We start from the raw sequence: 13,230 nt of genomic DNA on the forward strand, positions 1-13,230 counted from the left end.
GACTGACAACAGGCCGGTTGCTCCGAGTAGAAGCCCTTGGCCTTCTTCCAAGTAGAAGTGGCCTGGCCTGAGATTGGAGTGAGACCCCAGCCCTAGGCTGGGGTTCTTTCCACAGAGGAGACGGATTCAGAGGGGCTACAGGTAATTCGTACTCACCCTAGCAGAAAGAGATCTCTCTTTCTCCCACCGTAGAGGAATAGAAAGGACTCCCCTTCCCTCTCCCCATCTCCCCTCCACCTCTTCCCATCTTCTTGACAACTGTTCTTTCCCTCCTTCCTTCACGCCATCACCAACCATCCTGCTTCCTTTACTCCCCAAGAAACTTAAGTGGGATCCGACATACAAGACGGGGGTGGTGTGGTGGGGGTGAGGGTGATGCTTTCGGGATTATTGGGTGGGACCAAGAGGCTGGAGTTTACCCTGCCTTCGGGGAACGCCCCTCCCTCCCAGGTAACCCCAGAGACAGAACTCTTTCTAGAGCCTCTACAGCCTCCCCTGAGAAGCTCCGGCCGCCTTGCGAAACTGATCGAACCGGAGGAGACAGCCATTATCTACAGACAAATACTGTTTTGCCCTTGCGCGGGTATCTTACAGCTTTGGGGAGCTGCTTCAGAAGTTGGCTGTCGTTTCTCTCCACGATTCCCTCGTTCCTCAGCCAGCCTGCCAGCAGTTCCTAAATAAGGGCTGCAGCAGAATGACTTAACTGCTTGACCTGGGGCCAAGAAGCCTTAAGGAAAGTTTGAATGGGGGGGTATGGTGAAGGTTTCAGGTAAAACTGGTGTCTTGGGTAAGGAAGAGGAACCAATGCTGGTTTGGAATCCACCTCCCCACAGAGTGCTTAATGTCCCGTGATAGGAGCTCTGTTCATATTTCCTTTTGCTTAGACCAAGACCGTTGAAAACCAGACATATGATGAGCGTCTAGAGATTAACAACCCTGAAGATGTTGCGAGTATTTATGCTCCAACCACAAGACACAAAGGTAAGAGAGGCATGAAGAGGAAAGAAAGAAATGGTTGTTTTTTGTTTTTCTCTTTGTTTGTTTTGCAATTGTAAGTCAGCGGTTACTAAAAACAAACCAAAATTTGTAAAAAAAAAAAAAATCTCCAAATAAACCATGAGAATCAAAACTGTTTATCTCACATGAATGACATGTAGCTTAGAATGGCATGTAGCTTAGAACTTAGCCGTACTTTCTTAGAAACAGAAACAAAACAATTGTCTATTACCACATGGAGAATACGTTTGACCCTGGTAGGTACCGCCTTGAGGGTTGCAGGATGGATTCATGATTGTCCCCAAGAATTTTCTATTTTCTATTAGCAGATGTTGGCTTTCAGAGTCAAGTTACTTGCCATTGCTTCTGTTTTCCAAATAGTTAAGGGGGGAGAAAACACAGCCACCCAGATTGCAGGATCTTCCATCAACCTAACCAGTGTTCCCCATCGCCATTTACTTCATGATACTGTTCTGCCCACAGTCTGCCGGGGGTTCATGTTTGTTTAATTTATCAAAACTCTTTTGCTCAGTTCTGAAGATGCTTCAGTTACCTATCCTTAACCTGCAATTCCAATTGAAACCTCAACAGAATATTTTTAGAGGACTTGGCACCATCATTTGTTCAACAAACATTTTTTGAATGCCTATTATCTGTCAGCCTTATGCTTGGCACTACGTATACAGTTTTTTGTTTGTTTCTTTGTTTTGGCCATGCCGCGTGGCTTGTGGGATTTGAGTTTCCCGACCAGGGATTGAACCCAGGTCTTCGGCAGGGAGAGCTCAAAGTCCTAACCACTGGACCACCAGGGAATTCCCAGGTATACAGTATTAAAAGAGACACTGACCCTGCCATCCTGATGCCTGTAATTATGGGAGACAGATGCCAAATGAATAAAGAAACACAATTACAAATGTGTTAAGTGCATTGATGGGAAGCAAAGAGTTTGATGTTATGGAGAATACTGGTGAGGAGTGGGATCTACTTTTGATGGAGGGGTCAGGGAAGACCTAAGGAGGTGATGGTTGAAACTGAAAGGTGAGAAGGATTTAGACACAGAGGAAAAGTAGGCCAGGAAGAGGGAGCCCCTAGTGAAATGTGAAAAGGACCTGAGGCCAGAAAGAACTTGGGTTACTTTGAGGACTTGAAAGAGACCAGCATATGGTAGGAGACAGTAACCTCAGAGGTAGTCAGGAGGTGTAACAAGCAGGGCTTTAGAAGCCATACTGCTGTTATGCATGGCATGGATTGAAGGGTGCAAAGGTGAAAGCAAGGAGCCAGTTAGAAGGACTGTCGCCATGCTGAGTTGAGGTGTGACAGTGGCTTGGATGTGGGGAGGAAGTTGAGAATAGAGAGAGTTGGCAAACGCTAGAGGTATTGTTGTAGTAGAATCACTGAGACTTGCTGATGGATTGGATTTAGCTCTTGAGTTAGGAATCAAGGATGACATCCAGGGTTGTTTGTTTATTGTGGTAAACTTGCCTAATATAAAATTTACCATTTTAACCATGTCGAAGTGTACAATTCAGTAGCATTAAGTACATTCGTGTTGTTGCGTAAGTATCTCTACTATTTCCAGAACTTTTTCATCATCCTGAACAGTTATTATTAAACAATAACTCTCCATTCCCCTCCCCTCCCCCCCGCCCCCCAGCTGCTGGTAACCTCTATTCTGCCTTGCCTCTATGAATTTACCTATTGTAGGTACTGCATAAGCAGAATCATACAGTGTTTGTCCTTTCCTGTCTGGCTTATTTCACGTAGCTTAATGTTTTCAAGGTTCATTCATGCTGTAGCATGTGTTAGAATTTCCTTCCTTTTTATGGCTGAATAATATTCCATTGTTTGTATAACCACATTTTGTTTATCCATTTGTCTGTCGATGGACACTTGGGTGGTTTTGGCAATTGTGAATATGCTGCTATGAACATTGGTGTACAAGTATCTGTTTGAGTCCCTGCTTTCAGTCTTTTGGTGTATGTATACCTAGACACACAGGCGTTTTTTTTTTTTTTTAACCAGGTCATTGACCTACTTATTTTTTTGTTTTAAATTTTTAATTAATTTTTAATTTTTTAATGCCTGTCATACATATTTATTTATTGAAGTATAGTTGATTTACAATGTTGTGTTACTTTCAGATGTATTGCACAGTAATTCAGTTATATTTATTTATTCATATATTCTTTTTCAGATTCTTTTCCCTTATAGGTTATTAGAAAATACTGAGTATAGTTCCCTGTTATAGTAGGTCCTTGTTAGTTACCTGACACCCAGGTTTTTTTGGGTTTTTAATATTTATTTATTTATTTGTTTGGGCTGTGCTGGGTCTTAGTTGCAGCATGTGAACTTTTAGCTGCTGCACGCAGGCTCCTTAGTTGCAGCATGCGGGATCTAGTTCCCTGACCGGGCGTTGAACTGGAGCCCTGTGTACTGGGAGCTCGGAGTCTTCCCCATTGGACCACCAGGGGAGTCCCCTGACACCCAGGTTTTTGAGTTGAGCACATTTATAATCTTGCCAGCCGTGGACATTATAATTTGCTTTCAGTTTAGGCAATTTAAAAGGAGAAAAATGGTGTTTAGTGGGCATTCACTTGACTTAGAAATCATTGAACATGTTTTCATGCCAGTTAATAATATCTTACATCTGGTTATGCTTTTAATTGTTCAGAATATTTTATTGCTTTTATCTTATAGACAGTGATTCAGATTCATATTTGTGACTACTATGTGCCAGGAAGTAGGTCATTTCCTTCCACATAAAATTGTTTTCAATTGATCCTTACAACAATCCTGACTGAGAAATATTACTGACCCCATTTAGAAGTGGGAATACTGAGACTCAGAGAGGTTAAGTCATTTTGTCCACCTGATAGAGTTGTCCTATAAACCCAGTCTTCTGACTATAAATCCAGCACTCCTTTTGCTTTACTAATTACTAACTAATTACTAACCTCATTTCACCATATGTAAACTAAGGGCAGATTTTATGCTATTTATGTAATGGCAGATAATCAGTTAGTATAATGTCTAACCTAATGCCTTAAGCATAGTAATACTTAGTAAGTATATCTCAAATTGAATTGACAGAGCCATGACTAGAATTCAGTTTCCTGTCTTTCAGCTAGATATTCTTATAAACCCTGTTTCATAAAATGGTTAGAGCATAAAATATTATAAATGAAAAATATCTGTCTTTGAAAATCATTTTAACAATAACCTAGGGACTTCCCTGGTGGCAGAGTGGTTAAGACTCCATGCTCCCAATGCAGGGGGCCTGGGTTCGATCCCTGGTCAGGGAACTAGATCCCACATGCATGTTGCCACTAAGAGTTTGCGTGCCACAACTAAGGAGCCCCCCTGCCACAACTAAGACACAGCGCAACCAAATAAATATTTTTTAGAAACCCCAAAAAACAATAACCTAAAGGGAAAACTTTTCTTCCAAGGACTTCGTCGTTCCACCCATCTTCCTAACAAGACTATGGCTGACAACAGCAGTGATGAGTACGAAGAGGAAAATAACAAGGTGCAGTATAACCCACAGCTTCTTGTGAAATTTCTGCTTTGAATTTTTAGTAGTTAGTTTGAAATGACACTAGTTCAGTAGCAAACATTTCTTAAATACTCACCTCCAGTGATTGGGTTCCTTTGAGCTCGTGGAGGACAGTCACGAGGCAAGAGCATTAAGATTTTGACTCTCCTTCTGCAATAAAGCTTACTGTTATAGCTGATGTTTTGGTGAGAAATTTCATATAACACAGGCCAGTGTTTCACAAACTTTTCTAGTCATAATAATCAACTGGGGTACTTATTTGAAAAAAAAACAGATAGGAATTCCCTGGCGGTCCAGTGGTTAGAACTCTGCTTCCACTGCAGGGGGCACGGGTTCGATCCCCTGGTCGGGGAACTAAGATCTCACATGCCACGTGGCATGGCCAATAAATAAATAAATAATTTTTAAAAAAAATTTAGAAAAACATTTCCAGTCCCCACCCAGAACTGCCTAATCAGAATCTTGAAGGTAAAAGCCTGCAAATGTATATTTTGAGCAAGCACTCCAAGTCATTCTTATGATAAAGAAAGTTTGGAATGATTGATCGTGGCATTGGTTCACTGTCAACAGTTGTGATACTGCTAGTATTTTGTGAAAGACACTTTAGTTTTGAAGTCTTAAGGCCCAGATGTTTGGTGTTATTCTATGAACCAAGAGAATCACCGTTTCTGAAAGTGGGATGAGAAGACGCCTTAAATTTGCACACGTGCACTGTCTAACAGCCCCTGTGTTTAGGCTTAGCACGTGGTCCAATGGTTATGTTTTAATCGTCCTCCAAGAACAGGCGTTTTGAAAACTCAGGTGAAGGAGAATATTTGAAGTAATGCAGAAAGCTGTAGCAACAGAGACGGATTTCATAGAAAGTCTAAAAGGTCATGTTTTAAGATAGCCCCACTTTGTGACTAGTGTGCTGTTTGACATCTTACCTACAAAGTCATTTTTTGGCATCTTGTCTGTGGTATATAAAGTCTTCTCCCATAGGTCAGAGATTTTGCAAAGCACTACTTTGAAGAAGCAGACAAAAGAAAAGTGAACAATTTTCCTAAATTGACCTCCTAATTTTGTATATTCACCCTAAATTTTTCTAGTTTTCATCATGATGTAGTCAATATTCAAGGCTCATTTATCTTTCCAATTTAATATGCACCCAGAATCAGCAGATAGGATCCACTTTTGAATAATCTTTGAGCTGACGATATTCTTAAAAATCTCTCCTTGCCAGACTGCTTCCCATGTGACCAAGAATAATTTGGGCAGATTTTGAATTAGGAAAGAACACTGTGGGAGATTCTTACCAACTGTATACCAGTAAGGCATATTCTGCAACTGTGTCATCAGTCTCACATGTTACAGATTAGTTAAAATATATTTTTATCTATGTATAATAAATCTGTGTTATGCTTAGAGGAGAATGTAACCCAAAGAAGTTTTTGATGTCCTGTAATGTGTCACAGTTTTATATGTCAGTAGCTGCTTTAATGTAAAAGAAACATTAAATAATTCAAAAAACTAGAACCAATCATCTCTTAACCTCAGTGTAAGCCATATGGCATATGGAAACCAAGCTTGAAAAACCTATTTTTAAAGGGGGCCAATTGGCCACCCTTTAGGTCCTAAGTGAGGGCATGCCACAGGCTCCAGGCCCTAAAGTCAAAGACATGGACCCTGTCCCAACTGCCCCGGCAAGCCCAAGCACCACCTTACCCCTTCTCGTCAGCTTGAGGGTGGGGTGGTGCATCTAGAACCAGAAGCCCAGAAAGGTAGGTCGTAATGCCAAGGACAGAAGAGTCTCTTATCTTGAGATATAATGTACAGTCATTGCATTTAACTTACGGGGGAAGGGAGGGGAACCATGCATAGGTCAGATACCCATTGAATGGAAAGGGAAAACCCACAGTCTCCGGAACTGCTGGTCAGAATCCAGGCCCGGGGTTGATTATGAACTTTCTTCTTTTGATAGTTACAAGCAGCTTACCCTGGGCAGTCTTGCAAATTAAATACTAGATTTCCTCCCTGTGATCTCTGTGAGTATTAAGATTCCCTAAAGTGTGTCTTCCCTACTTCATCTTCCCCCATTTCTTCCCAAAATAACTATTATATTTAGAGTTGCTTTCTTCTTCAGAAGTCCCTCAGTTTTAGAGTTGAAGCTGACTGGATAAAGTTTATGCAGAGTTCTCAGAATCTCCTAAGTAATAGGTAAAAGAGATACGTATTCGATAAAATTTATACCCAAGCCTCAAGCAGAGGAAGAGACCATGGTTATAGAAAGTGGGGACTCAGTAGCTAAGGAGGAGCAGAAGAAGGTTCTCGAGGCCCTTCTTGGGAGTGCTTCCTTCTCTTTCCAGTGAATCGGTGTCAGGCGGGAGGGTTCTGGTTAGAGCACTAGGAGAGAACTGGGTAAAGGTACACTAAATTTCTCCTTACCTGGACCTTTCTATCTCCTGCCCTATCTCAGGAGAAAAAGAAGACCTCGCAGCCCACTCCTCAGCGGGGCTTTAGTGAAAACGATGATGACGACGATGATGACTCATCTGAAACTGATTCTGATGATGACGATGATGATGATGAAGAGCATGGGGCCCCTCTTGAAGGGTGAGAAAAGCCCCCTTGCCAAGGAGGAAAACGCCTCCTTCAAAACACTGGACAGGAGGACGTCACTGAGAAGTGAAATTCCAGCAGCTCTTTTGATCTCCTCTATTTAGGATTATCAGATGCTCAGAAACCCAGTGTAATGAGTTTTCCTTCTTTTTCGGCTCTACTGCCCGAATCCTGTGATGTCACTTGCACTATCGGAAACACTTGTGGGCTCAGGGATTTCATGAGGATCTGCTGAGTCAGTTTAACTGATGGTCTCTGACTTCAAGGAGTTCACATTCTAGGGAGGAGAAGATAAATTTATACACATACCAAAGCATTTCTATTTAGCAAGGAAAACATGCATGCACAGGAACATTTCTATTTTAGGCTCAGACCCTTTTAGGACGGGTAGAGAATAGGTGCATCCGGAACCCTGTATTGAGGCAAAATGTTCCTGCATGATGCTTCAGTAAAAATTCTCCTCACCATATTCCAGCTCTGGTGCTAGATTAATCATGACCCACCCTTGTAGGTTTTAATCAAAGTAGATTCTAAAGCCCATTCATTTAAAATACAATTAACTGGTGTAGCCAATCAGTAGAATTCTTTCTAGCCATTAAAAAGTATGAGGCAGCACTCTATGCACTGTAAAGAACAATCTCCAAGGGACACTGTTACATTTTAAAAAGGTATAGAAGTCTTTAGGCTGTGCTATCACGTGTATAAAACAAATGTTACATAAGCTATCTCTAGGCTGCCCTAGGAACTAATAATACTGATTACTCTTGGGAGGGGAACTTGGTGGTAAGGGAACAGGGGTGGAAGGGGACATAACTTTCCACTGAATACATTTTGTACCTTTTATTTCCTATCATGTGCATGCATACTTTATTCAATGAAGTAGTTTAATAAAAATAAAAAGTTACCTTTGAATTATCCACCTGAAGGTAGACACTAAGTAAATTAGGCAAATGTTTAATACCAGACTGACTTTTCATGCTTCCCAGTTTACTTCATGATTCTACTTCCATAAATTATAATCTGGGGAAATATAAACTATTTAGTTTTTTTGTTAAGCAACTCTTCCCAGAAGAACCTTAAATAACTTTCCTAGTCACTTATATACTTTGTCAATTCATTACATTTTACTTAATTATAGTCATTAATATGTACTCTACTACTTTTTTACTGTATACGTTTCATGTATTAATACAAGTATTTTTAATAACTGCGGTATTCATCTTGACATATCTAACCATCTCTCAAGTGTTGGACATTTTGTTTCTAATTTTTTACTTCTATAAATAACATTGAAAAACATCTTTGTAAAAATTCCTTTTTTTCTTGGGGTAAACCATTTTCATGTCAGAAATTAAGATCTCATTCCATCTTTTCTCTTCATCCCCTTCATTCAAAAAAAAAGGGAAAACAATTTCTGCTACTTTCTAAAATTTTTTTAAATTATGTTTTGGATTTTCTGTAGCTCTGTTCTTCATTGTCAGAGATAGCTGAGAGCTAATTATAATCACTTTTAAAGTTACCTTGCAAGCTGCTCAGAAAACGCAGATGTGGGTGGAGCAGAAACTAGGTCCAGAGTCATATGCCCTGTGGCCAGAGTAACACCCGGGCTGAACCAGGGCTCAGCAACCCCTGCTCTTCTCTGGCTACCTTGAACCACATTTTCCTTTCCCCAGTGCCTATGATCCTGCAGATTATGAGCATTTGCCAGTTTCTGCTGAGATTAAGGAACTCTTCCAGTACATCAGTAGGTGAGTACCAGGCCCTCCCACCATAATCCCCAGCCCTGCCTTGCCCTTTCCTTCCTCTAGTCTGAAACATGGCCATTCCCCTTAGGTTTTTTCAGCCTGAATAATAAAGTAAGTTTCTCTGACAGTTTCCACCTTCCCGTGGCAATATCTCCTAGGTATACACCTCAGTTGATTGACCTGGACCACAAACTGAAACCTTTCATTCCTGAGTTTATCCCAGCTGTCGGGGATATTGATGCATTCTTAAAGGTACAGTCAGAACATCCTAAAACTGACTCCTTAGGTGTTTCTTCTGACCCCTCTATCACTCTAACAGTTCCACTAATTTCCCTGACTACCAATAGCTACCTTAATATATATTCTTCATTTCAGTGGAGTTCTTAACTTGCTCTCAACTCCAAATTATACTTATTGCTATTAGGTAATAATTGATTATCTCACTAGGTGTTAAAAATTTGTCATGTATCTGCCTCCTGGTTATCCATGACTTAAGCTTTATATCTAAGGTCCTATAGATCATGTATTTTTTTCTAGGTAATACTTTAGTACAGCATGATATACAGGCATGCTTTTTAATACTAGAAATAATGATGAACCAGAAGAGTTCTTCCTCTTCAGCTTATTGGAAGCAAGTGTACCTTTTTAGATCCCTCCCATGTTTTTTTCTCTGCTTTCTTACCTTTCTCCTAACCAGGTTCCACGTCCTGATGGAAAGCCTGACAGCCTTGGCCTACTGGTATTGGATGAGCCTTCTACAAAGCAGTCGGACCCTACAGTGCTCTCACTTTGGTTAACAGAGAATTCCAAACAGCACAACGTCACAGTAAGATACTAGCCTAGCACAGGCCCCAGCTCCAGGGGGCCGACAGTAGAAGCCTTGCTAGTATTTGAACAGTTGACTTACTGCCTATTAAAAGGGATGGCTATGGTTTCAACCAGCCCTATTTTTTTCAGTAACAATTGTATTAAGATATTATTTACCTACCATGAAATTCACCCTTTTAACTTGTACAATTCAGTGACTTTTAGTATATTCACAGAGCTGTACAACCATCACCACTATTTAAGAACATTTTCATTATTCCAAAAAGAACCTCCTTGGGAATTCCCTGGTGGTCCAGTGGTTAGGACTCAGCACTTTCACAGTGGTGAGCCCGGGTTCAATCCCTGGTGGGGGAACTAAGATCCCACAAGCTGTGAGGTGGGGCCAAAAACCTAAACAAAACAAAGAGAAACCCCATGCCCATTAGTAGTCACTCCTCTCCTCATTTCCCCTGCTCTTAAACCCTGGTCACTACTTCATTCCTTTTTTATGGCTGAGTAATATTCCATTGTATGGACAGACCATATTTTGTCTATCCATTTACCAGCTGTTTCCATTTCTATTAATTCTGCATCTATGAACGTATACAAGTTGTTGCATGCACATATATTGTTGTCTTGCGTATACAGGTAGCAGTGGGGTTGCTGAGCCATATGGAAACTGTTTAATATTTTGAGGAACTGCCAAACTGTTTTCCAGAGTGGCTGAATCATTTTACAATCCCACCAGCAATGAATTAAGAGTTCCAGTTTTTCCACATCCTCGCCAACACTTGGTATTGTCTGTCTTTTTTATTCTAGCCATCCTAGTAGGTGTGAAATGGTATCTTATTGTGGTCATTCCTGTCCTATTGACCTGCCCCCTTCCCCTGGCTCCAGAAGATTTTATCAGGTTTCCTATAATCTTCATTTGGCTCCTGGCAGGCTTCCCTTTTCAGCAGCTACCTTGAATACGAAATAGCAGCATATGATGAGGCACTCTGTAAAAACAAGAGTAAAAACATCCTTCAGGACTTCCCTGGTGGCGCAGTGGTTGAGAGTCCGCCTGCCGATGCAGGGGACACGGGTTCGTGCCCCGGTCTGGGAAGATCCCACATGCCGCGGAGCGGCTGGGCCCGTGAGCCATGGCCGCTGAGCCTGCGCATCCGGAGCCTGCGCATCCGGAGCCTGTGCTCCGCAACGGGAGAGGCCACAATAGTGAGGGGCCCGCGTACTGCAAAAAAAAAAAACAACAACAACAGAAAAAACATCCTTCAGGGGCTTCCCTGGTGGCGCAGTGGTTAAGAATCCGCCTGCCAATGCAGGGGACACAGGCTCAAGCCCTGGTCCGGGAAGATCCCAGATGCCGCGGAGCAACTAAGCCCGTGTGCCACAACTACTGAGCCGGTCCTCTAGAACACATGAGCCACAACTGCTGAGCCCGCATGCCTAGAGCCCATGCTCTGCAACAAGAGAAGCCAACGCAATGAGAAACCTGTGCACCGCAACAAAAGAGTAGCCTCCACTTGCCCCAACTAGAGAAAGCCCACGCACAGCAACAAAGACCCAACACAGCCAAAAATAAATAAATTTATTTTTAAAAAAATTCTAGAAAAACAAACAAAAGAACATTCTTCAGTGCCATCAGCCAGGCTTTCCCCTTATTTTTCTAGCAACATATGAAAGTAAAGAGCCTGGAAGATGCAGAAAAGAATCCCAAAGCCATTGACACATGGATAGAGAGCATCTCTGAATTACACCGCTCCAAGCCCCCTGCGACTGTGCACTACACCAGGTAAGAAATAGTACATTCTTCACTGTAGTAACCCATGGTAACTTTCACCACCTGTGAAGCCATTGCTTCTGAGAAGGGGGTCCCAAGCCTGGGACATATTTGAGATAATATCAACCTGAGGATCTACGGATCCTGGCTGCTACTGGCTAAGAGTGTGGACATAAAGATTATGATTTATCTGGTATTATTACTTAGCCAGCTTCTCCAAACCCCAGGTCCTGGGTAAGTTTGGCCCACCCAGTCTATGTTCTCCTGAAATCCTAATGTGCCAGACTGAGAATCTCCCTTCAGTCTAGAATATCCTGATGCAGAGATTGCTGATACCTGCCCATGTTCTCTATTCACGTTTACTTGTAGGCCTATGCCCGATATTGACATGCTGATGCAGGAATGGTCTCCAGAGTTTGAAGAGCTTTTGGGAAAGGTGAGTGGAAGGTAGCAGGAGCTAAGAAAGTGTGGCATTCATTCTAGGGCCCAGTGTTTTCTCTCTTCTTGTATTACTATTATCATTAACTTTTAAATTGAAGTATAATACAAAATCAGAAACATACATATAAGTGTTGGTTAACTTTCACCAACTGAACACCTTTGTGTAACCAACACATCAGATCAAAAAAACAGAACATCTCTGGCATCCTGGAAGCCCCTCAGGCTTCCACCTCCCAACGTGACTATTTTCCTGACTTCTAATAGCACAGATTAGGTCTGCCTGGTTTTTTGTGGGTTTTTTTGTTTGTTTTTTGGCCATGCCACATGGCTTGCGGGATCTCAGTTCCCCGACCAGATATTGAACCTGGAATCAGTGAAAGCCGGAATCCTAACCACTAGGCCACCAGGAAACTCCCTAGGTTTGCCAGTTTTGTATTTTATCTAAATATAATCATGTTCCTTTGTGTCTTATTTGCTCATCTATATTGTTCATCCATATGGAGAGTCATCCATATTGTTCAGACATCATGGTTATATATTTGTTCTCACAACTGTATGGTATTCCATTGTTTGAATATATCCATTCTATGATAGCCATTTGGGTAGCTTCCAGTCTGGGGATATTACAGATTACTCTGTAATATTATTGTCCTACTACTATGAGTACATACCTTTTGATGAACATATGTACTTTTTGTGTTATCACTTTAGACTCCACCTTTTCCACAGAGGTGTATATGCTATTCTAAGAAGCTGAAGTCCTATTCATAATGATCCTAAATTTTTAAAAAGTGCCCAGGAATATATTTAATAAGAAATTGTCAAGACTCTTTTGAAAACCAATTATAAAACTTTAGTGAAGGGCAGACACAAGCTCTGAGTGAATGAGGAGTCAAGCCATGTTCCTGGAAGGGAGGGGTCAATCGCTCAGCACTGTCAGTCCTCCCCAGTTCACCGTGGAAATGGAAGGCCGTTTCAATTAGGATTTTAACTGCATTGTTTTAGAAACTGAAAATTCGGTAACAAAGTTTATCTGAGAGAATCAATTTTTAAGACTAATCATGAAAATTTTAGGGAAAAAATGAGGATTTGCCCTGTCAGACATTAGAAACACATTATAAAGCTGTAGTAAATAAAACAATAATGTACTGGTTAGGAATAGAAATAGATCAGCAGCACATAACAATCCAGAAACAAACCCATGTAAATGTAGAAATTTGTTGTATAAGAAAGATGGTTATTTTAAATGATTAGAGGGACTTCCCTGGCAGTCCAGTGGTTAAGATTCCGCACTTCCAATGCAGGGG

General features: G+C 41.3%; 2 protein-coding genes across 3 annotated transcripts in view; one reads left to right on the forward strand and one right to left on the reverse strand.

The window, feature by feature from the left end:
- The window catches only part of IFT46 (intraflagellar transport 46), a 16,158-nt gene continuing 2,928 nt past the window's right edge, over window positions 1-13,230 (forward strand). The window contains exons 1-9 of one of the 2 annotated variants that reach the window (XM_082660013.1): window positions 103-141; window positions 885-981; window positions 4,446-4,525; window positions 7,008-7,144; window positions 8,824-8,898; window positions 9,054-9,147; window positions 9,593-9,721; window positions 11,373-11,494; window positions 11,852-11,918. In XM_082660013.1, coding sequence (XP_082516139.1) covers window positions 4,481-4,525; window positions 7,008-7,144; window positions 8,824-8,898; window positions 9,054-9,147; window positions 9,593-9,721; window positions 11,373-11,494; window positions 11,852-11,918 — 669 coding nt within the window. In that variant the 5' untranslated portion in view covers window positions 103-141; window positions 885-981; window positions 4,446-4,480. Of the gene's footprint in view, window positions 142-884; window positions 982-4,445; window positions 4,526-7,007; window positions 7,145-8,823; window positions 8,899-9,053; window positions 9,148-9,592; window positions 9,722-11,372; window positions 11,495-11,851; window positions 11,919-13,230 lie in introns of both variants that reach the window. The other variant, XM_082660012.1, reaches the window with a different exon arrangement.
- The window catches only part of TMEM25 (transmembrane protein 25), a 21,741-nt gene continuing 15,648 nt past the window's right edge, over window positions 7,138-13,230 (reverse strand). Inside the window, exon 8 of the mRNA XM_082660007.1 lies at window positions 7,138-7,427. Coding sequence (XP_082516133.1) covers window positions 7,387-7,427 — 41 coding nt within the window. The 3' untranslated portion in view covers window positions 7,138-7,386. The remainder of the gene's footprint in view (window positions 7,428-13,230) is intronic.

This window comes from Grampus griseus, assembly GCF_964374135.1.
Source record: "Grampus griseus genome assembly, chromosome: 8".
Taxonomy (NCBI): Eukaryota; Metazoa; Chordata; class Mammalia; order Artiodactyla; family Delphinidae; genus Grampus; species Grampus griseus.